The sequence below is a fragment of the Labrus bergylta genome, chromosome 11 (assembly GCF_963930695.1).
Source record: "Labrus bergylta chromosome 11, fLabBer1.1, whole genome shotgun sequence".
Lineage (NCBI taxonomy): Eukaryota > Metazoa > Chordata > Actinopteri > Labriformes > Labridae > Labrus > Labrus bergylta.
In genome coordinates, this window is record NC_089205.1 from 12,889,558 (window position 1) to 12,915,481 (window position 25,924).

The 25,924-nt window shown below is 39.3% G+C and overlaps 1 protein-coding gene across 1 annotated transcript in view; it reads right to left on the bottom strand.

The window, feature by feature from the left end:
* dner (delta/notch-like EGF repeat containing) overlaps nt 1-25,924 on the bottom strand; it is a 57,525-nt gene that overhangs the window by 19,993 nt on the left and 11,608 nt on the right. The window contains exons 2-4 of the mRNA XM_020641773.2: nt 5,665-6,009; nt 5,472-5,569; nt 1,005-1,168 (exon numbers count right to left, since the gene is read on the bottom strand). Of these exons, the coding sequence (XP_020497429.2) occupies nt 1,005-1,168; nt 5,472-5,569; nt 5,665-6,009 (607 nt within the window). The remainder of the gene's footprint in view (nt 1-1,004; nt 1,169-5,471; nt 5,570-5,664; nt 6,010-25,924) is intronic.

The window sequence follows — 25,924 nt, forward strand, 5'->3', positions numbered from 1 at the left end:
GGCGTTATCAATTACAATGCACCACAATTAAGCACCATTTAGCGCAAGTGGCTGACAAAATTGCAGGCTAATGTTAGCACCCTCTAGTTAGCTCGTAGCTTCACATTGCACATAAATTGACACAGAATGACCGAGATCTAAAGACAGTTACGTGACATCCAAATAAGCAGTGAGTAGACTATGTTATTCTTTTTTCTCTAGTCCTTGACTAAAACAGCTTAAGGCCTTCCTGTCCATGTAAGCACGTCTTGACTCTGGACTCAGTCCTGTCACTCTTTGTAGACAGTCATGACAGAGACATTTACACTGCTGTATTGATGTGTAAAATAGCGCACAGTCTTAATTTAATGTAAATCCTTTTTGTGTATTCTCTCTCTATGTGGACTTTAAATCCAATTAAATGATAAAATTTTCAATTGTCCAAAACATTGAGTCAGTACACACCTCTGAGTTACATGCAATAGACAATGCAGTACAGTGTTTATTTTACCTGGACAGCATTTTTCCTAAATATAATCCAAAATCACACTTTTTTTTTTTTTTTTTACTTTACCGGCTCCACTTAAATACCAAATATGTCAGCATGGCTATGTGTCTGTCAGTTTTGGGACTATGCGTTACTGTAACTACAACTATTTGGAGTAACTAGTAAGTTATTTTCTAGATCCAATAATAAATATTCCATTACAGTTACTTTTTGACATTTTAATGCAGTTACTCGTTACTGTGTGTGACCCAGCTGACAACAAGTGAGTGAGCTTTATCTTAACTTATATTCAGAAGCACAGTAGCATCCTGGGTAAAAGAACTTGCGCACAGTAAACAAACACAGGCAGCTTCATAGCACAATATATCACTTCAAAGAACTCATTTGTAAAATACATACATATTAAATTAAAGTGTTATATGAAATGTACGAGTTGCACTTAATTCTGTCGCAGACAGTGGAGGCAATTTTAGTCTTAAGAAGGAAACAATAAATCAGGAGATTTGAGGCGTCTTACTGAGGAAGTAGTTCTGTCCCAGGGGCAGCAAGTGGTCCGGCACCACCAGTCCATCGTGGGCCTGCAGGAACCACATCGTAGTGCCGTTTAAAATGGAGGAACGCAGGAAACCCTCTTCGTTCACACGCCACATTACTGGAGCTCCACTGGCATTCACCACCACCCTAATTGTTGAGATAAAGTGAAGGAGGAAGGGATGAAGGGTGGGGAGAAAGAGAGGGATGAAGAGTTTAATTGTTGTCTACAGTCCTCTCCTGAACCACAGGTTTGCACAAATTGGAAAGATCCCTTTTTTAACTTTTTTACATCCAATATTTGATGTATCTTAACAGGCAACAAAATTATGATATCAACAGCTCTACTAACTAGTGTAAATGGCTTTGAAGATATCTCCCTACTCTCATCTCATGTGGCCAGCAGTGTCTTATTGAAGGACCTGTCCAGTGTTTGAACCCAGAATTGATTATTAAAGAAGAGACTTCTCCCATCTGTTTTCATTTCGGCATCATCATAGTCTGGTGAGTAATGGCTGCCCGATGGTCTGACTCAAGAGTGTTATGTCACTTCCTGTGAAAACACTGTGACCCTCGTGGTCAGAGATGTGAAATTCAATCAGTGTGATCAAGACTTTTGGTCAAGACGCTCAGACAAATCACACAAAGTAGAGAAAAACAAGACTAAGAAATTAAGAAAATGGCTGTTTTAACAGAGCAATGTATGAACGCAAAAGCAGGGTGTGTGAATAAAAAGTATGCACAGCAGTTTATTCTCAACTTTCACCAAATGCATGTTAATCCTATACACATTAACATTTTAAAAACCAGCAAGTAGTTTTCATAACTTTGAAAGGTAATGCCCTTCATTTTTTCACAAATGAACATGAGTAACACATTTTTAGCCCTGTCTCCAGCCAGGGACATTAAACTCCAGAAGCTTCCTTCCTGTTGAGAAGACGGCAAACATCAGAGCTTAGCTGAGTTACCACGCTGAGTCATCAAGAAAGAGACACAGAAGGCTGGAGTGAAACCTGCAGCATCAGGCTCAGTCTGTGTGAGAGATGCTGAACAGCTTCAGGAAGGCACCTCACGGGTTAATGCTTCTTATTATTCCCCTCACTCCTACACATGAAAAAAAAACAACTCTTGCACAAAAAGTAATAATACCTAACCAGTCATAATCATCTCAGCCCTTGGCCTGCATGCATATGTTGAAATGGAAGCTTGTACAAATAAAAAAGAATAATAATTTTAATTTCCTCTATGGATCTTTTCATGTAAAGGCTGTGATTGGTAATCCTTTAAACGAGAAGTTTTAAAATTGATTATGCATCACATGTGTATTTAACTCAATTATGTTAATTGCAAATAGTTTTTTTAAAAGGTAACATTCAGAGCCATGATTGAGAAAACTGGATGAGCCAACTTTAGAAAAGGCTGCAGGGCATGGTTAAGGATAGAAAATGACATATTTTAGGTCGTTTTCACAAGGGAGGGGGAGTGCAGGTGGATCTGCCTGATGGCTGTCTTAAAATGTTGATGTTCAAGGTGAGCTGAGCCTGTAGGTGAAAGCTATCTAGTGACTGCAATAGAAAGAAAGTGGAAGGGCAACTATTGCAAGCAGGATTGGTTTTCTTCTCTGACCAAGCAACAAACTATTTCTGATTCAAGCTGAAACATGACATGTGTTTGATAGGAATGGGCAGATTAATAGCATATGATCCATACTTTATAACTTATTGATATAGAGGTATACTAATTCCACAAACAAAATGTGGGTAACTGCTTTCTTTTTGTAATATGAGTTTGCCAAGACAGCCCTGATATTGAAAGCTTTCCCATGTTACTGTGGAGACCTAGATAAGAAATAACTGCACAGTGGGACCTGCAAGTGTGAAAACAGACATACAACACTTTAGAACCGGCAGTTCTGCACCAAACTGGAGTGAGACTAGCAGAGAAACAAGCTTGGCTTTATGTGATGCTTCCAAATCGTTTTGACTTCATCACTCCATCATCAGCCTCTCTAAATCTATGTCACTTTCCGATTACTGCTTCATTTCACAGCACTGCATGTATTGTACATTTTAAATAAGTGTCCTTTACTGGCTTCATCTGTGCGTGTGTTCAGGTGTAATTATACTGTATGAAAACAAAGCAGCAGCAGTAGATTAACTTGCAGTTCGCAGTCTGTGATCGTGATGAAGGCCTCGAGTCGTGCCTGTCGTCTTTAATGAGAGCCAACATCAAGGGCATCATAAGATCACCTTGACCACTGCTTCTGCATTATTCATTGACCCCTTATTTAGACTTCCTTTGTAATGCTGTTTATGAGAATCATGCTTATAAACGACAAGATACACCTGGAGTTTTATAACACAGGTAATAAAATGTGTTATGCATGAATAGATTTAAAAAGGTTATTAGTTACAGAAGCTGCGAGCTGTGTAATATCAAGAACAAAAGTCACTTTATGTCAAGTAAGCAGTTTTAAAATGCTGCGCAAAGAAGGTTCTGTTTGAGTTACTTCTTTATGGTGATTATGCAGACAATATACAGTAGAGCAGGCTTTGTTGTTATTTATGTTAATTAGCATACAGACAGCGGGCTGGATTTTGTTAATTACTGCGGTTTTTAGATGAGATTCAGGGTGTGTGCCCAATGTGTGTCCTTACTTAACACTAAAATGGAAAATATCTTCATCACATGTATGAATTGAAAAATAAACATCGGACGAATCAGAGCAGATTCTCCTTCTTTTAATGCAAGTTTGAATTTTCCCCAAAAATGTATCTATTGATTATATTTTGTTATAAGCATTGTGTTATTTGACATTTAATTGCAGTCAAGTTCAAATTAATTGCAGTCAAGTTTAAAACCGGTAAAAAGTTGAATTACTGTAATACATTTACCTCAAAAGAAAAAAAAGTGAAGTACCCGAGTCAATGTACTTACATGATACTTCGCTTGACTGGTGTTAACCCAATGTAGAAATGTATAACCATGGCATGAGGCATGAGGCATGTTGTTGAAGGATTGTTCTAGTTCAATAACAAAAGGAACAAAACGAGCAACAGCCTCGGGGCCCTCATGTTCATACTGTGATGCAATCAGTTTATGGAAATTTCTTTAAATGCACATTTGCGGGGATCATGCACCCATAAACACACATTAAAATGGATGAACTTTGAATACCGGAATCATTTCAGCTAGTCAGTAATATGCATACATGATTTGTACTACTCAGTAAACTCACACTAGGCCCAGTTGCCCCATACTGTGCCAAAGCAAGGTTGTCCCCCCTCCCAAAGTCCCCCTGCTGGCCTTCACTCACATCGCTGCAGGCCCAACTGAGCATGGTTCCCTCTTATGTATACATCATCACGTCATTATACAAGATAGTCGTGGATCACATCTGCCCATACCTTTGAGTAAACACTTCACTTCTGCATCGGACCAATAAGAACCCTGTACTGCTATTGTTTAAATGACTGTGGGGAGGAAGGGTCACATTTATTAAGCTATACATCATGTTCACGTTGTGTACCTGTGCTTTTGCTCGTGCATGAGCAACCGTATTGTGCCCAACTTTTCCAACTCTGCCAGGTCTAAGGAACTGTTCTGGTATGGAGCCACACACTATGACCAGTGAGGTACACTCGTTTTTAACATCTATTTATTTTTTCTACGCAGAAACATACAGGCAATCTGTTCACAGAAATAGGCTTTAGTGTCTCTGATATGATCATCTGATGGGCATCTATTTTCATGAATACCTTGTTGACTAGTCCTGTCAATCTAATATTCGATTGGTACTCTTAGCAGCCCTATAAAACAGCAACTGCTGAGGTGTTTCAGGAGTAGTGTCCATAGTGTATAAACTAGCGCTATGAGTCGCATGTTACAGAGATTTCTCTATAGATACCCATATGCTGCTGACTACACTCTGTTCTCATTGAGAAGAGCTCTGCAAGAAGCTAAATGAACAAATGTAGCGTGCGAGCTAACTGCAGCTGACGCTACTAGCTAACTTTGATCCATAGTTACTTCACTCTCTGTGTATAGCAGCTGATCTTCTGATGTTTTAAAATTAAAAGCTAAATTTTCATTGCATTATTCCGTATTGCTAATTAGCTAGCTGGCTAAATTAGTTGCGCACCTAGGGAGTGAGATGATTGAATGAAACACATCACAAACACTCGTTCACGCATACACAAGACAACTCGCCTGAGGTTACTGTCTGTTAGAACAGAACAACAGCGACATTTCCCTATTTCTAAAACTGCATATACCCTGTACTACACCACTGGATTTGTTCGATTTGGTCTGGTGTGAAAACATAAACTAATGTGTCGTTAACGGCAACAGAATGGAGGCCCACAGCTAAACTTGACCGCAGGCCTCCCATCTTGTTAATCCGGCCCTGCTTTACAGGCAGTCAGTCACAAGAGGCACTTAATGTTACTCTTACTTAACAGCCGTCTCTTCAGGCACCTCCAGAGATAAAGTCAGAGTGCCTGATGTCAGCTCACACAGCTCAGGGCTCACACAGTGCAGACCCTCTGTCACCTGAAACACAAACACACACACACCAATGTTTTTCTTTACACATTTTAAAGATAAAATCTTTGAGGAGCTTAAATTCGAAGTGTAAGTTATCTCACCCTGTCTGCCTCCCACTGCACCACCAGCAGCCTCTGCCCAGCTTTAGGTTGCCATGGCTGCAGGGTGGGAGGTGCCGACGTGGTGGTGGAGGGGACTGTGGTTGGTTGTGGCGGCTGAGTGGCGGCCGTGGTGGTGGAGGCGGCAGGGGTGGCTAGTTCGGGAGCGGAGGGGGTGGCGGGGTCCCAGTCTGCGGCCGGCAGGTCCAATAAGATTTGATCACACCTCTCCCCCTCGTAGCCTTCAGTGCACTCGCAGGTGTATGTCGGCTCCCCCTCCTTCCCATCCTCACTCAGGCTGCAGTTTCCATGGAGACAGGGACTGCTGGCACATGGGTCTGTGAAAAACTGAGACATAGAGAGAGAGACAAGAATAAAAACAAGGCGAGAATAAGCAGAAACATTTTATGACAACCGGAATATCAGCACCTATTTTCCTCCAGTTTTTATCATTTTTACAGTGAAAGCTCAAAGTGTTAACGTATGATTCAGCTTTGTTTTAAATGGGCTCTAGAAAAAGTCCCTCAAAGCAACGTACAGACATAAAAGTAGTCCCAACTCTCAGTGATCATTGTACTTTATTCTGCTCAGCTGTTCTTTTATTGCTCTCTGACTCAGCCTCCTCTTTTTTACACCACCTCTTTTCTATTTCATTACATTTGACACCTAATAAACTGTTGCAGGGCTCTCTCACACACTGCACAATGAACATACATACAGTTTACCTGCTCCCAAACACACACTTATATTTTTGAACAAGGTATTCTCCTGTCATCCAGCTAAGAAAAATGCACCTTGACAGCCTCCTTCATGCTGGCTTCCCCCATCAATAACTTATCAGGCAAACATTCCAGTACAGATGCTGAAGGTGAAAGAGGACAAAGTCTAGCTTGTGCGCTTACTGCGTGACACCATGTTAGCTCTCGCTTGGCTTTCAGAACCCTTCAAGGCCTAAAGAACAACTTTAATCTTGCTGCTTATCATTTTTTGGCAAGTTCACTGAAGCATTCTCATGTATCTGTAGCTCCAGCTCTGTCCAATTCGAATGTTTTGGATAATAGTTTTAATGAAATCCAGAGAAAAACAAAAAACAAGCTGGATGGGTGAACAGAAGGATTGTATCCCCCCCATGTGCATACAAATGTAGTCTTCATATGTGTGTTAGGGGGAGAGAGAGACAGTGAGAGACAGAACAACAGAGCATCATTAACAGTCCGCTCTCTCCACAACCGAGTCACACCTCATTAGTGTTCATCTCTCTCAGGTTTTTACATGCGATGCCTCTATCAAACTTTCTCTCTGCTCTGAGAGAGCACTACCAACAGTACCCAGCAGACCCCGTACACAGTCAGCTGCTCTAATCTCCACTCGAACAGCACCAGGGATTGCTTTTATCAACCTTTTTTGATAGAATAGCAACATGTTTGTGCTTGTCTCTATTAGAGATATCATTAAAGTTCAGCCCATGACCTTTTTTCTCTGTCAGTACGGATTTCTCTTCATCCAAACATTGTCAAGCCAGGCTGCACACAGAGCCTGCTCACAAAAAAAGAGGAACAGCACAACAGTCTCTCAAGTCCCTAGTCCCTCAATTAAACAACTTTTATACGCGAGGGAACGAGCCGGCCAGCCGGCCAGCCGTCCCGGCGATGTAAACAAACTGAAGATAGGACTCGGAAAACTCGGAAAGCATCACAGACAGTGGAACTCGGGTGTTAAACCCATTGCAGACAGTCATGACTCAGGTATGAGTTATTTTCAGAGGATATACTTGATTTCTATTACATTTAAGTGTGAAAAATATATAAAGCCTTTAAAGAAGTACAGAACAATTTGATCTGAAATCTGTAGTAGACCAATTTGGCACACTTATCCTTGTAACAATGATTGTCACACTCTTTAAAAAGTAAATTAGCTGTTGATGTTTTATGTGTTTTGCTGACCTGCTTTTCACTCTACCTGACCACTTTTCAAGGAGTGCTTTAATTTGCCTTGGTTAATTACAAAATGATTCTGGTTTAACTGCAACTAATAAATTTGGTCGTTTGTTGAACAAAATGTCAAATATTGTCTTACTGTATATTACTGTAAATGTATTTATATAAGGTTTGGGATAGGTTGTTGGAGAGGTCACCTTGGAGTCTTATAATTCATTGACCTTGTCATGATTAAGTTAAAAAAGATTTGTTGCATCCTCAAATTCTGAATCTCAATGTAATTGATTGCTTCATTGTCCAATAAGATTTCATGTTTTGGTGGCTTCTCTCAAATAAATTATAACTTCAAACTATGTTGTTAAGCAATTTTACAGGCCTAGCACAATCATGGTCTAATGTGGGTCATCTGTGTGTCAATAGGCCTTTTGTAATTACTGTGGAAGCATGTGCAAAGAGGGACACATTATGACATGTTGGTAAACTCACGTAAGCTTGCATAGTGCTTTTCTAGTCTTCTGACTACTCAAAGTGCTTTTTACGCAGCCAGTCACACTTCCACTCATTCACACCACACTCACGTGGGCTGCATACATATCCACACGCTGTTAACGCAGCAGCAATATGGGTTTAAGAGTCTTGCCCAAGGAGACATCGACATGTGGCTTTAGGAGCTGGGAAAGGAACCCCTGACCTTCCAGTTGGGAGACAATGGAATTTACCACTGAGCCTCGATAGTGATACGGTGCAATATGATGCGATACAATGAAATACAATGCGATACGATAAGAGACAGTCGGATATGACACAATACAATATACGGTAATTCAATACAGTTGCACCGGATGATATGAAACAACACGGCATGACAGAACATAGCCTGACATTATACAATATGATACAGCACCGAACGATACAATATTTTATGATATAATACTGTCAATGTGAAACCCTTCCATACAATACAATACTTGGCTCATATTAGTTAATCTATACCTGAAATGCTTGAATGATGATTGTTGTCAATCTAACTTGAGATTGATGTCTTCACATAATGCCCAGCCCAGTTTACCCTGAGCATTTCACATCTGGTTTTATAGTGTTGCCCTAATTTAAAACTTGATGCAATGTCAGAGCACATCACCGTTTCAGTTTCTTAATGTCATTTGTATTCATTCATTTAGACCAATTTTCCTGTATGATGTTGCTCGTTATTCCCCTGGCACTTAACAGCTCATTTGCCCCGGGCTCTGGCAAACCATTTGAATCAGTGTCTTCTAAGCAGTTGATTATAACCCACATTAGTCCCTTTATCTTTATTCCCAGATGGACCAACAAACAGAAAGAAGATATCCTCCAGGGCCAGATGAATTGCTTCACAAGGTGCTGTGATCCATTTGCTAATTTGGGATGGCCACCCTGAGGAGGCAGGATCAATACAGCCAGATGCAGGGAAGCAACAATGTCACTTAATCTATTGGCATCATCAATTTAACCTGGTGGTAGGCCTGTAGGAGACTGTTACTGTAGACATATCACACATACGTACATTAACTGATGTAGGCAGACAAATGAATGTCGGTGAATACGTTGATGCATCTCTGAACATTGTGTCCTTACTGATTTCATGAAGGAGTTGAAAGTAAATGTATAACAGAGAAACAAACTCACAAAAAAAGAACAGAGTATTGAATCTCAGCTGTATGGTTTATCCATTTAGAACATCAGGCTCGGGCTGATTTATTGTCCACATTGTAACACATAAATAAAGGCAAAAAAGTTAGATGCACACAAATGGCTTACTTAGCCTGATAAGTAAGCACTAACATACAGTTAGAGCAAGACGTGTCCTTTTTTTATTGAATCTACTGTACATGTCTTTTGTTGAGTTCATATGCACCTTCCATTAATTCTGTGCAACATCAAGCAAGCAAAGTGAGATAGGCTGTGCAGCTGACAACCTGACATCCTCTGATAATTAACAGAGATGTGGTGTCATGTTTTTAAGGATTTTACTGGCACCTTGGCAGGAAAGGAAATGTTATTGCAATTCGACAGGTTTAATGTCACTGAACTGTAGTGTTAAAGGAAGAGAGTGCAACATTTTACACATAAATATAGCAGAAATCAAGTATGTCCTATTTAAATGTCTCTCTGAGTCATGACTGGCTACAATGAGTGAAAAGCGTGAGTTCCAGCAGCTGTACTGTTGTAGGAACTGTGTTTACATCATGTTTACATGGACCGGACGGCCTTGCGTATAAAGATGTTTTAGTCAAGGACTAGAGAAAAGAAGAATAGTCTACTCACTGCTTATTTGGATGTCACATAAGTGTGTTTTGATCACTGTCATCCTGTGTCAGTTTAGATGCAATAGCTACGAGCTAACTAGAGTGTGCTAACATTAGTCTTCTAACACAAGAATGCAGGCCACAGGCAATTGCAGCTCAAACAAAGAACAATTTTGTCCACCGCTTGGGCTTAATTGTGTTAAATTATGGTGTGGAGGTAAGTGGAGAGGGGTTAGAGGTGTGCTGCTGGAGGAGAGCGAAGGCTTCAGAATAGATGAGGTGTCGCCAAACAGCCGTTTGTTTTGGTGCTCAAGGGCGACATCTACTGGATCAAAAAGTCGCACATTATTTTAAAGAGGAATGCAAGAAAATGCAAACGCTCTCTGTTCTGTGAAATTAAGCTAACTTTCAATGCAGCAAAAGTACAGTGAAACCTTAATTTAAACTCAAAAACATTTACAAAATGATCATCCTTAGTGCCACTAAGCAAATTGCAAATTTTTGTTTTCTTTTAGAACAAATTTTGTTTTATTTCTGCGTTTGGGCAATTTCATCAAGCAGGAAAAAAGCCTGCACATTAACAGATATATTGAAAATAAACATACGTTTAAGTGTTGTGATCATATGTGTGAAACATTAAAAAGAAGTCGGTTTGGGTTTGAGCAAGTGATTAATAACAAAAACTTATAATGAGAAACTTAAGATAGGAAGACTGACAGAAGTACCCTTGAGCAAGTCATTACAGTAAATCCAGCTCAGCGGATCTGAAGCTGCCTTCTCTTAATGAATAATTTCTCCACACGGATAAAAAACTTGTTACAAACAGCCTGCTAGCTCAGTTATATCACTTTATCCCGAAGATGAGCTGGGTAATATTGCAGCCTGCAGAAGGTGAAAGTGGTAAATTAGCCTGATATTATGGCGTAAGTGGGAGGTGATGATAAACTGAGGGCTTTATTCGATAGTGATGCAGTGAGGAAAAACAAAGCAGCAGGACGCTGATTTTTCTACTCAACAACTTGTGATTCTTCAGAAAAAAATGCTACAGGCATGAGCTGTATATAAGACCTAAAAAAAACTAAAAGAAATCATATTGTTTGTTGCCTTTTCATGGCCGAGCAGTGTGTGATCCATCAGGAAAGATCAATATCTGGAGGTATTAGGTTGTTCCAGTGTAGCCAAGGAGAAAAGTGCACGGCTCTGTGTGCACAAACAGCACTAAAGCTGGGTTTAGCCGGTCAGCTATATTTGACAGAGGTGGCTGTGTGAATTTTGAGTTTTCTAACATCATCTTCACGAGTGTAATATATAGCCAAACGTAAAGATGTTTGGTACCTTTTGAACAGTTTGGGATCATTTTACAGTTTGGGCTAATTATGAAACATCACATGTTTTATTGTGCCTTTTTCCCCCATTTTTTCTGACTTTTTCTCTCCACTCTTCTCACCCCCTACCCCCATAGCCTTCACCAGAGAGCTAATTACACACACACACACACACATACACACACCCACACACACACACACACACACACACACACACACACACACACACACGAACACAGCTACATCATACCATCACACATGCAGTAACACTAATGTATTTTTAATGTGCAACATGAGCCTGCACGCATGTTAAACATGAACATGGTCTATTATCTGGCCTTTACTCATTGTCAGCATCTTTCCTGTTGTTTTGAGTTTTGTGTTTTGTCTGTTGTCTTGAATTTTTTTTTTTTTAAAAGGTCATAAAGAGTCTTTGCATACCAAAAAAAAATGTTCATCTGCCTGTTGACACTTTTTACTCATCATGTATCAAATGAAAACGTAAAGAGGTCTTTCAGTGACACTTTAAAGCTCTTTATCAGGCACAATAAAGAAAATATTGACAAGGCTTTGAATGAAGTCTTTGGGTATTATATGTTTTCCTTAGCATACCCTGAAGCAGTAGACACCTGGATGAATTCTTCCCAGAGGAGTGGATCCTGTTGGATTCTAGCTACATAATCATGGCCACATTTAAAAAAACAACAAGATTGGTATAATATTTGGCTCTTTGTTTCAGTCACTGCTTTTGTACATTTTATGTTAAGAAGTTAATTTTGCTTAAAGACTGTTTCCTATAAAGAGGCAGCAGCTTGCTCCATTGAGCTCCTGTGATCCTCCAAACCTGATGGACCTTATGCCATCAGCCATTTGATAACAGCAGTTAACTGAGTGCTCCATTTCACCAGTTTATCGGCCACTCACTGTTTATGGCTCATTTATGATTCATCTGAGCAGTCCATCACAGTACTGCAGGGGTTCACTTTAATAGCCAGATCATTCAGCTAATCACACACACACAGAGTTAGTGTGAAGGGCAGTGATGACTTAGGCTGCACAAAAAGAAAAACTGAAACAAACACATGAAGAAAAACAACAAAGTTACCCTAAGAGGACCGTAAAGGATTAGTACATCAAAAAACATTCAGTAAAAATACAAAATAAAATAGACAGACCTCCTCCTTATCTGATTGCATACTCCTCATAATATTCTTATCATCTTGTAACAACCTTAAAACGTTTTAAACAAATTAAACAGTTTTCTTTAGCTTTGCTTTAGGGTGAACACTGTAGAAAACATGACATATTCACAGGTGCAAGAACGGACATACAGGCACACAAACAAACACACACACGCAATGAACAAAAAGAGGTAAGTGTGTGTGTTTGTCTCAAATTGTATAGGGTACAGCTCCTATGATGATCAATATGTGTTGCCATGGATACAGTAGCTAGGTGACATGAGAGTATTAACCACACCGTACCATACACACTTTGCATGTGTGTGTGTTTTCATGCCCCCACCCCACCTGTTCCTCGCTCACACAGTATCGATATTTACCCAAAGAGTCTCATCTTGCTGCGGAGAGATGATCCATCTTAAAAAGCACTTACTCCTCTTCAGGGCTGTTTATCATTCTGCCTCCACTCAGTCAGAGTGATAACATTCCCCGCTGTGGAGGGAGGGTACATGCAGATAACATTCACTTAATTCATCCTTCATCAAAAAAAACCCACTCACAAACAAAGTATCTCTGTGGGAGTCCAGAGAGGAAACAAATCCCTCCTGAGATGTAGGGACACAGATTGGATCGGATCACAGTACACGCGCAGTGTCTGAACTCTGACCAAAATCTTCAGTCATTTCTTTTTGTTTGAATCCAAGCTGCAGCTTTGATATCACTGAACACTCAAAGAGACTTAAAGCAGAGCACAGGTGGTTCCATAGCAGTCAGGTTGAATGATGAGTATTTAAACTGTAGGTGCTGGGTGTGCCTTCAACTTTAATGTGAATATTTGTTTAAGCTTCTTTGACATTGTATCATTTAAATAATCATTTTACTTTTTCAAAATTTCTCCATAACACATGTAGATACTTGATAGGAGGGAATGACATCACCTCCTTATACTGATAACAGCCGATTTAGTTTTTCTCATAGAACACTCCTCATTAAGTTGACTAAAGAGTCTGCTCAGACTTTAGTCAACATAAAGATCGTATCAGATCCATTGACAGGACAAAGGTGGAGATGCTGCAAAGCTGCTTCTGTCAGCCCTGTTTCTTTACATTAGATTTAAGCTTTGGAAATATTCAGTATGCATGTTTGATCTAATTTGATCACAGATTTCATAAATATTAAAGGTTTGTTAATTTTTTGTAAATATACTGATGGTCACTTTCCTTAGCCGCCCCTACCATCAGTGTGTGAATGGGCAGGTGTGACATGCGGTGTAAAACAGCGCTTTGAGTAGTCAGAAGATTAGAAAAGCGCTATACATGCTCAAGTCCATTTACCATAACAGCCTAACCTGCAACATAACTTTGTATTTTGTGGGGCTTTTAAGTAAAGCTTTTTAAAAACCTGAACATCTCAATGTGTAGATACACTGTAAATATATTACACTTTGATCTGAATACTTGAACGCATCACCTGACATCATTCTTAAAAAGTAAGTTGCACTGACTATGACGACACAGACATTGATCAAATTGATTACAAAGTTTCACCAGTGAAAATATACATACACTTGAAATTATTTTTTGTATATTCAGGGTTCTATTTCAGTTTTTTAAAGGCTGAAAACCCAGTATGAAGAAAATAAAACGGGAGCTTTATCAATGTTTCAGGCAATGATGATATGCAGCTCTCTCTGCAGAATGACTATAAGCAGAAACTTCAACAGGGTCTTATAGTTCATGTTTTATTAATGAGAGAAGTGGTTAAAAATTGATGCATCTGATCTAGATCCATCTTTTAAAGGCTGAGCATGTATTAGTCAAGCCTTTGCCTTTTTTTTGCTGAATTCAAGGCAACAGAGAGAAACAGAGCATGTCTCTGCATTGCGTAATCTCAGAGGAGAATAACAAATATCAGGAATTGTAAAGCTGGAGATAATTGTACAACACACGGGCTATGCATCTTACAACACACTCACAACTATACACCATTATTCTCCAAGGCTGTGGCTCAGTGGAAGAGTGAGTTGTCTCTCAACCGGAAGGTCGGATACCCAGCTGCTGTCAAAGTATCCTTTTGCAAGACCCTGAACCCCAAATTGCTCCAGCTGCTGTGTCAGTGCTGGTGAATGTGTATAAATGGGATTAATTAATAAATTTTACATAGCATAGCACAGTGTGTGAATGTGGTGTGAATGGGTAAGTGTCGCTAGATACATTTACCTTTTATCGTTCCACAGACAGCTGTGAAACACACTGCATCACCACAGTTTGGGAATCACGACTAGGACTATATGTGACTATACAACCAGGGAACAAATGCTGTATAATTATATCATCAATCACACAGCAATTAACTGGATGAACTAAATTAAACTTTCATATAGCCAGCAGTAATTTTGATCTCAACTGTGCAGTGCATAATGAGCACCCGCAATTCGGCTCAAACAAAATATTTAATTCATGATAGTGACAAAATAATACTTGAAAATCATCCCTCAATAGAGCCATTTCCCCCCTGCAGAACTCTCTACAGTCTGCTCTCATGAGGTTTGAGCCCCGGGTTGCGAACTCATTATATGAAGAAGAAGCAAGAAAGATTCAGATATCGTGTAAATACTTGGAAAAGACCATGAAAATTGCTTCTGGTACATCATAAACGGAATGACTACTGTAGAAAATTCATCAACTTTTATATCACTATCATATGGTTTGTAAGTACAGGGTGTTTTGTCCAGATATTTAGTCCCAGGAAATAGTTGAAACCTCCAAAATAAGACAAAATCAAAACGTAAAAAGACTGGTCTGTTTTAATTTGGTTCTTGTAGACCATCAAAATGTCTCCTCCTGTTACATGACTACAAGCTTGTCAAAGGAATAAGCTTCTTTTGATGCGTTTTGTGTAATTCTCACATCATGATGCAAGACCCTGTCGAGCTTTTCCATCCTTGGCAGGAAAGTGATGCTTTTGTTCTCAGGCCTTGCCAGCAAGAGGATCAACATTTTTGCAGGGGAGTCTAATCTCTGCTCATTTTCATAATACAAAAGTCTGGTATAAAACCAGCTGAGTAACTGCCTAAATGTCAAATAAAAGTGAAAGACTTGATGAGTCACAGATTCTTTGACTATTTTAGGATCTTGTGGCAAGTTATTAATTTTGTATACCCTGTGAATAACAGTGGGCTAATGTACAAGACTCTAAAGAAATACATTGTTGGTGTTAAAGCCAACTGTATTCCACTATCTTGGTATTTATAGTTTTATTACAGATGTACTATACCTGTATGACAGGTCACAATCTATTTCCATCTTTAGGGAGCCACCTGAAAGTTCAAGCAAACCCTCATTGAATGCTAACTTACCCACGCTTAATTCTTGAGAAAGATTAATAGATTGACTTCAGGCTGTAAGGTTTGCATCCTTACGAAAAGCCTTCACTTGAACATAAAAGCTTCACATTTAAAATTTCATGAGTTAGAAAACAAATTTATATCCAAAAAATAACCTTTCCAAATGTAATGGTTCGATGGCTCACACAAATCCAAACAAAAAGAACCATGATATATTTACCATTACGACAAATTAGCTCGTAAAGCAGTCACGGCTCCTCCAATTCCCATGGGTTGAATAAAAAAAGCTCTGTAGCTAGCAAAGACTGTCTTGTTATTGTTACATTCACTTAAAACATTATTCAAAGGGTTGGTAGCTAAAAAAGACCAATAGTTCATGTTGGATTTATGTAGTCCTGTGAACATAAACTTGACTCCGACTGAATGCTAACACAGCTTTGTTGCAGCTAGCTAGCTGTGTTTTTGTATAGAAGAGGCCCTCTGTTTATGCTAGCTCATTAGCGACGAGCCGTACTGGCTTTGTTTCAGCCATAATGATTTGACCTTCTTAAACTGACTATCACTAAATATTTTCAAATGTTTTTTATGTTTTTTTTTTTTTTTTTAAGATTGGCTATTGTAATTTATCAAAGACAAAATTTGGAAGAACATTTTCTGGTATAAATAAATGTGTAACATGAAGGCTAGCTTTAGCTAATCTGCATTACAGTATGAATAATTAATTTAGATTTTTTTTCATTGGAAGTTTACAATGATTAGACGTAATTTAATATGATTTTTTTTTTATGTATGAGATCACATGAGTACAGTGTGATGGTTCCCTGTATGCTGAAATGATTGAAACAGAAATGTTTGTTTGTATGATGTCCTCCAATTCTTTGCATTTCTTCACTCAAATCAAATCATAAGCCAGCTATACTTAAAAAAGTTCAGGTAAGTTTAAAAAAAAAAAAAGGTTTGTCTGCATAAACTAATTGATTGTCTGGCTAGAACTCAAAGTTCAGATTTTCCACTTGGATTGGCTCGGTTCAACACCACTGAACAGGAAAAGCGGATGTTTGAGGTGTTTGCCCTGTGTAGAAATAATTGAACGTCATGAACGTCAAACATTTCAAGTTTTTTTTTAAGGTATTACCTTCACATTCATTGTCTTATGCAGTCAACCGCATCGACTCGATATTTTTCAGACACCTTCTAATGCAGTGTTTCTAGCTTCTGGTTAAGCATTTCAGCAATATCCAGTCTAGCCAGTCTGTCAGCAAGACATCATTGTTGTTATGATTTATTGCTCCCATCAGTCAGAAAACCATCCAGCATGAAAATACTCATGATCCAGCCTTGTCATGTTTGCTGTCAGCACAGTCACAACTTCAACGTTTTAGACACTCAGCTGCAGACTTTTTCCATCGGAGGATGATTGTAAAAAAATTGTATTATAACTTAAAAGCTTAATTATTTTTCTTGCAGCTTTCTTGCCACATACACTTTTTACAGTTATTTAAAAACAGGTTTTTTGGACACAGAAATCCCTCATCTTTCTAATACCATACATTTTATATGCCCATTGGGGAAATTTGTGTGGAAAAGTGCTGCCAAACATTCTGCTGCTTCCACTCGACAACATCTTAATCTGGGAGCGAAATTGATTAATTGTGTTTCATAATGAAACTTAGTCGATGATATGAATGATTTAGTTATGGGGAAACCAACAGAAGAAGACTAGTGATAGTTTAAAGAAAACAAAACTCAGCAGTGTGAAATAAACACTCCTCAGTCCTGTGTCTGGTACAAAGCAAACAGATATAAATCAAAACATCAACCGAGAAGAGAGTGACAGCTGTCGAGTGACACCAGAGCTGAGGTACACACACAGCTCTTCACATCTAAAACGTTTTTTTTTTTTTTATAAAAAATCTTCTTTAAGAAATAGCAAAGACAAAGAACCTGAACAAATATAGATTTTTTTTTAGTGACCCTTTCGTCATACAACATGTAACAAGTGAGATCAGTAGAATCTTTAATGATTCCCATTTGGAAACTAAGAATGAGAAGTCATTGTTAATTTGTTAGTGTCATCCATTATACTGTAATAAAAGTTAAATTTGAAAAGGATACAGTTAGAAAATGACAGAGAAAATATCTTCATTGCCCAGATTGTTTTTTTTTCAACTAATTCAATATTTTGGACTGGTTTCTTCAGTGCACCAGGAGAAATGGATTCTTCCATTCTTAACACCATGCTGTCAATACAACGGCTCTTCACTGCATTGATCTCCTTCAGTAAACACGCCATGTTTTCCTCTCTTCAATAAAAAAATAAAGTCGGTTTCCACTCAGTTAGCATCTCTTTAATGTCGTTTAAAGACAGAAGTCTTCACACGCTTGTTTTGAACCAGTTTGAGCGTGAAGTTCAGCTCTTTAAAGAGTTGTCAGCTGTCAGACCTGAAACCTCAGAGATGATTGTGAGGAAGATCTAAAGCAGGAAGAGGTGCAAATCTCACAGACACCACAAACAGCTGCTAGAAATAAAAACATCTGAAAGCTGCAGTTACCAGCTTTTCAATGGATTGTATTGCTACTTTAGGTCGTTTTTATAACAATCCCACAGAAAATCTTCTCATGGGTCTATTTTCTCCTTCGGCTTGATGAAGGCTTTTTTCCATCTCTTTGATTATTGATTTGTTTATTCTAGCCCACTATAATGCAACACAACTCCAAATGAAGAGCCTGCTTGGTATGTAAACGTCCAGTTCTTCAGTAAGTTGGAATTGAAACATCTTAATGAGGTGACTATAGGTCAACATCATATTTTAAGCTAACTGCCTTCTGATTATGTGACTCACAATCTTTGTAGAGATCATAAACTTTAAAAATGATTCCCATGATTTTAACAGTATCGTCAGGAAATACAGACAACGCATTAAGAATCATTGGGAGGTACCATATGCATTTGCCCGAATCAAAGTCAATTTAATTAATTGATTACACAGAATTGTTGGGAGCGCCAGTAGCCTAACGAATATGTCGCACGCCCAATATACAGCGGCTGTAGTCATCGTCGCAGCAGCGGCTGTGGGTTCAAATCTGACCTTGGCCAGTGTCATCCCCCACTCTCTCCACCCAACATTTCCTCTCCAGCTGTCCCATCCAATAAAGGTAAAAAGGCCTAAATAACTTTTAAAAAAAAAAAAATAATTGTTGATGAATACCAATTGTGAGAAAAGTTAGATAAGGAAAGGTAATTTATGTGATTTGGGTTTCGTGAAAGGCGTTATTATTATTATTATTATTATTATTATCATTAATAATTATATATTTTTTTATCATTTTAGCTACAAAACCAGCAAACACAAACAAACTTGGCAGGAAACTAAGACAAATTGTAAAAACAAAACGATCAGTGTGTATTTGCACAACCTTTATCATCTTCTGACTGTATGAGGGATTCACTTTGTGAAATGTCAAGTGTTCATTTTCTGTCAAGCAAACAGAGGCCTCATTTATTTTGCCAGTTCAAGGCAGTATTTGACCGCTGCTGTAACTTCTTACATTCAGAGTGAATGTCACAGAGGTTTAATGGTGGGAGCAAGTCATCCCATCGCTGTCACCGCTGGCATCATACTGTAGGTATAACAGAGAGTGTTACAGGGGGAGACAGGATCACTGTAAGGCACTGGAGCCAGCAGTGGAGAAAAATGTTGTGTGTGTGTGTGTGTGTGTGCATGTCTGAGTGTGTGTTTGTAAAGTTCCTGCTGCTTGTATACGCATCATGCCTCAATGCCGTAACATTATTCAAAATGTGTAATCAATGTAAAAGTCCAAATGCATAGTGACAGCAGAGACTCGCAATCTTAAAAGGAAAAGAGAAGAAAAAAAGAGCAGAAGGACCGGAGCGGGTCAAAGTTTCAGTATCATGAACTAAATGCATTTCAATGCTCTGGGAAAATTTGAGGAACTGGCAGCACTGATTATCACTGGCCCTTTTTTTTTTTTTAGAACTGCACCCCTGAAATTGTACGACTTTTACCTGGATAGATGTGAGAACACAAATGTCTGAATCAGATGAAAAGTACATTAAACAGACTCAACCCCCCAGTCCCTGATACAAGTATTGATTACTTTGTTGCCATCAACATGTAGTTGTAGTGCACTCTGTCCTCGGGGTGCCAGCATGTGTGCAACAGTTGTGAGGACAGTAATTTCCAGGGTATTGCATGCATATGTACACGACTTAAGAGGAACTCCTTGCACATATAAGTAGTCATGTACGTATGGTTGATATTATGATATTTATTGAAGATACTTTGAGACGACTGGACACAGGCGAGAAACATTTTACCATGTTTCAGATGATCATCTCCCTTTAAAGTTTGTGCAGCCTTTCGTGCAGCCTCATTAAAGCACACGCGGCTGAGGGAGTGCAGGAAGGGAAAGATGTGCTACCCTTGTTGGCTGACTCCTAAAGAGTCGCCTGCTGATACAGCTAAACAGCCCTGCTCGAGGGTACTTTAAGCACACTGTAAAAGCATTTAGAGGAATAATTTATGTCAACAAAACAAACTCTCCTCTAGCATTTATTCAATATTGCTGTTGCTGTCCACATTATTGAATCAGATTGAGCCATATGAAGCCTCTTTATGAGTACTGATATGATGAGCTGATGTCTTTTTGTCTGCAAGCAGGACAGAAAACGGGCAAATACAGGATACTCATCCACTATCTGGGGAAAAAAAGGGAATGGTGCAGATATTTATTCTTACTCCAAAAAATTAGCTGCATAGATTTGAATGTCCTCTTAGGCAAAGTAGGCCTCACGTTTTCCAAAAATCACATCACAACAATTCTGGGATGAATAATCTGCAATCGAAACCATCTGCTTGATGGTCATCCAGTTGTAGTCAGTTTTAGCATCCAGCAGGACTAAGCTTGTGTGGTAGCTAGAAAGTGTTTTAGACGGAGAGCCTTTAATGTTTTCTATTTCTGCACATCAAAGCGTCTTCCATCCCTCCCTCCCCCCCTCTCTCTCTCAAACTTCCTCATCACTTCCTGGCCCCGTGGCATCAAAGAGCAACTCCTCTTTCAAATTTTGGATCCATGAAGCCCGACAAACACGCCGTAGCACCTTGATAAATTTCAATCTGGCTTTGATGCATAAATAGATGTAAATGTAGGAGCAGGGGAAAGAGAGGGGGGGGGGGTACATGCTAATGAGGTGAAACTGCCCTTTACGCAGATCAGTTTCCATCCAAATCATATATTTTACATCAGAGGACATCTTTACATATTTTATTGGAGCTTCAGTCTTTTTGGCACTGAAATCTGCCACTCAAAAGCCGTCGCTCCCACAAGGGTCCCTGTGCTGTCATCAAACACATTACATTAAATTACCTCCCATGATTGCCACATACCGTCCTTCACAAGACCAATACCTCTTCACTCTGCCAATGGCTAAAATATACGGAGACGTTGAGGTGTAGGAGGAGAAGGAGAGAAGTAAGGAGAATACTAAGTGAGAGGAGGAGGTGCTTCATGTCTCTATTTTTACCTATGGGGCTGCAGGGGACACAAGTGTCTCATCTTGAGGGCTGGGACACAGTTGTCTGTCTTCTTATCCTATCAGACAGGCACTTAAACCAATCTGGAGCTCTCAGGCTCTTTGTGAATTCATCAGAAGCTGCTCTTGCAGCAGATGCACTGACAGATAAAGTGTTTTTTGTTTGGTACTACTTCTTCTGTATGCAGCTTTCTCTCACCAAAATGACAGATCGACTGTCTGCTTGATGAATCATTTCTCCAGTGAGGACGATCCAAAACTGTACAGTCCTTCATTGGCCTTGAGTCAGTGTAAAACTGACTACATGGTTTGAAATATTTGGTACTTTTGAGAAGAGTGAAAGATTTCATCTGTATTCAGCATATTTCTCCTCGTTCTTTTAGCTCAAAGCAACATTGTTGCATACACAGGACATGCAATGTGACAATGGACCAGCAATCTTAAAGCATTGACTATAGATGAGTTATCCTCTTGGGAAGCTATCAGGATATGAGAATATATGACTCAAACACACACTGCAAAAACAAAGATGAAGTCCTCATGTTTACCCCAGTAAAATTGGTAATTTTAAGAAAAGGACTGACAATGAGAGAAAAGAACACTATTGTTAAAACAATGTCATTTTCTGTATTTGTTTCCTAGTTCGATACTATCATACTATATCATTTATATTCCAATGATCTTTTCTGTCTCACTGGAAATGTAAACATGAAAGTAACAAACTGAGACATCCTGCAACAAGTTCATGTTTTTAACAGAAATTAGGTCTATATAATCTTTACTCTATTGAATGTAACATATATAACAAAACACTTTCAAATATGTATCTATCATGATTGCTTGGCATGTATATTGTTAGCTGTACTTTCGTACTTTCTTTCAATCCAGCACTATAATGAAGCGGTTTTTAAATCTATAAAGATCCATACTGAAGGTGTCACTGCAACACATAAACCTTGTCATCCAATGATCTTTGACTGAACTTACATGTCTGATCACATGACAGTATGTCAATAACTTTAACATGTCTGCCTGGTTGTTATACAAGGAAAATGTAGGAACAGAACTTGAGTCTTTTGGGCACAAGTTTACAATTTTCCAATCATGTTTTCTTCCCTCAGTCAAGCTTCTCAACCAGGCGACTAACACACCGACATGATTTGACAGCAGCTCCACTTAACAAACAACAAACTCAACAAGATTACACTGAAAACACAAAAATGTACAGGGGTCTTGTCCAAAGATGCTCTGTTATTTGTGGTTTTAATTGTCATGACGTATGGTGGATTGTAAATAAATATAGACAAAGCTTAAGTGACGTCGCCAATTAGTTACTGAAGGGGGCTTTGGAAGACCGTCAATGGCTGTCGCCATGCTGGTAATGCTGTCTCAACCTAACTTTCAGTCAACCCAACACCAGGCTAAGAGCTGGAGCAGGGGCCCATTAGTCAGGTCAGCCACACGCCTTATTATCAAAACTCTTATCCTTCATGAAATCAAAACAGATGAGCAATTTAAACAAATCTACCGCTTGTACAACGTGTGCCAATGAAGACATGAGCATTTCAGACCAATTCTGTTTTTTTAACCAGGCTGTAAACATGTTTATTTCTGCTGTAAAAACTGGCATTTTCAAATGGACGTGTGTGGCTTCAAGTCTCTTGGAGCCATGGCTCAAGTGGACAATTGATGGACTGCATGTTCATCCTTCAACACCGGAGGTTGCCACTTGGTAGAACCTAAACATTTACATTAACAGATGGCGGAAAGGCTTTATTAAGAAATTATAGCTAAGGGTAGCATTTAAATCTTAGAATGTTCCAACTTATGGCTTCTATGTATAATGTTTGTATGTTTATTAGACAGTGACAGGAGTTTATCAACCACAGTAGTTTATAGAAACTGACAGAATATCATATGTCTTACAGTCCTACAGTGCACTGGTGTGTGCAAACAGCACTTTTATGAAACATGAAACCAGTGGTTCAGCAGCAGGTGTGTTGTGTAGTACCTGTCTGCCGCCTTCTGTAAACCATTAAATCAGATGCAGTCTCCCTGTGGGAAACAGAGGACTTAATGGTTTCAATGGAAGCCCTCCTCCTGATTTTTAAGCTGTCTCTCTGTGTGACACGCTGTTTCATCATTACTTTCTGCATAGAAAGTTGCTTCCCACTGTGCTCTGACTTACAGAGAAGCAGGAACATTACATACATACATACATACATAATAGCAAATAACTGTCACCGGTTTAGATGCTTTAAATGTGCAACATGTGTGTGTGTCCAAAGGATGAATTCTGGTATAAATGTCACTGCTGGGGAAAAACTCTAAAATGTAAAGCTCCGTCTCTCACTCAGGCCTCAGCTGGCGGAGATGGTTGTCGTTCTGTGCTCCGATCTACGAGCTCGCTGTTTGCTGTGACCTACTTACAAAAAGGGTTCCTTCAAAACAAGATAAGAATAGTTTGATAAAAAAAAAAGTGACACCGACTGCTGACATGATTAAACGGTTGCTGGAATGACAGAAGACCTGATGTGTCTTGAGGTTTTCATTTTCAACCTTTGAAATCTGAGCGCGTGATTTTTAGGTCAAATTTAACCCAAAATCCCTCTCTGCCTACTGTCGGGCTATAAATGGGTCTATAGCTGGTCCTGCTGCCTCTGGGAATTAGTCACGGAAACGGTGGAACATGCTGTTCTCTTTGTCGCATAAAAATCAGATGTGTGTGTTATCACCACATGCTTCACCTGCATCCCAGGAAGTCAGCCAACAGTGGGAGGGTTATTGAGCACAGGACAAACTGTGTTGACCTGTTTCATACAGAGGAAAAACATTGGAAGTATGTCATTACTCCTTCTGACTGCTCAGAGAGCATAATGAAGGCCACATGGTTTGTTCTGTTCCCTTTCTGGATTTAAAAAAAAAACAACCCAGCCCTCATGAGGCACACAGGAAGCAGCTCTGACATTTTCTCCTCTGCGTTATGTTCTCTTCACCTGTTGATCTTTTGGCTCCCATCGTCATCGCTCTGTTGCCATGGAGACCTTAGAAGAGGAAAGGGGGCAAAGCAATGAAAACTAGGTCCTACAGTGGGAGATGACACCGGACATGTATCATCACTCTCCTACTCCTCCTGCTGTTTTATCGCCGAGAGGAAGAACGTGCTTTTAAAAGCCCGGACGGCTCAGACGCAGCTTCTCTCTCTGTTTGAGGCGCTTTTGACCAGCTGAGAGCGATCTGTTACACCGCCTACACACCATGTTCAACAGTGACAAGAGGAGGACAGGAAGGATGATTGTAAACAACAATAACAAATGTGACCCAGAACAGAGATGTGGTAACATTATAAAGGAAGAAAAGTGTCAAAACATGTACTTTATTTCCAGCTCTATCTGAGGCACTCAGCCCGAGCCCTAGTGGTACCTTCTGAACGTGTTCTCCGAAAACACATCACAATGATACATTTTATTTTCTTAACAGAGGCCTCATATTTTCCTGAAAATACGAGCCTTTTTTTGTAAAGTTATTTAAACAAGGGTTCATAATGCATTCATTGGGTGTTGAAACACATTCGGTGGTCTTGTAAGTATTTCCATGTGCAGGATGTTGGGTTGACTCAAAGTAATCTACAGTGGCCATGGTCATGATAAGGGACCATTCAGGAGAGCAGATCTGGATCCTAATTAATTTTAACTGCCTTAAATAATTTTTTACAAGTAGCCTCATTGTGGGCAGTTTTAGGTGAATGTTTCAACATGTAAATGTTTTGTTATCATTGTAGATATCGTAATTTTTTTTTTAAAAATTCAACACTATTAATAGTTCATCCTTGTCTCTGTTTCCCCAAGCTCTTATCCGCTTCTTTGAGGGACATGTAAGGCACAGTGTACATGGAAATAAGTCAAAAGACCTGGTTAGATCTGTTGAGTCTTCATGGTTGAGTCACTCAAACATGCACAAGCACACATGTTTCACCTATATTCTAATATTTGCCAAACACACACAACAAGAAGTATTGATGTGCTTTTTTTAAATTTTCAATACTCCTGTAAAATGTTGTGGACATTTCTAAAGTAAATAATATCTCACAAATGTGTAAAACCTCCCACTGCTAAACAGGGATTGACTGCTGATCACCGATGATGGATGTATCAGAGGTGAGCTGTGTCGGAGGCAGATGAATCAGCAGGAGACGGAGCAGACACAATCCATTCCTTCCCGCTGAGAGCTCAGCTGTTCCACTACAGCGCATACTTAAGATCAATGACTTCACTTCTCAACAGAGAAACAATGTGAAGTGTTAAACCTCATTGTACATACTCAACGCTTTTGTCAAGAAAAAACACTTTATATATTCCCTTAAATCAGAATGCCTCCTGTGACAACACTAGGGAGACAAATGGAGGTCAATGTAATGTCATTTAAAAATGGTAAATGGACTTTTCTAGTCTTCTGACTACTCAAAGCGCTTTCACACCGCATGTCACACCTACCCATTCACACCCTGATGGCAGAGGCTGCTATGTAGTGAGGCCATAAACCTATTCATACACATCCACCACGATAGCAGAAGCAGCGGTAGCAACTTGGGGTTCAGTGTCTTGCACAAGGACACATCAGATATGTGGCTGC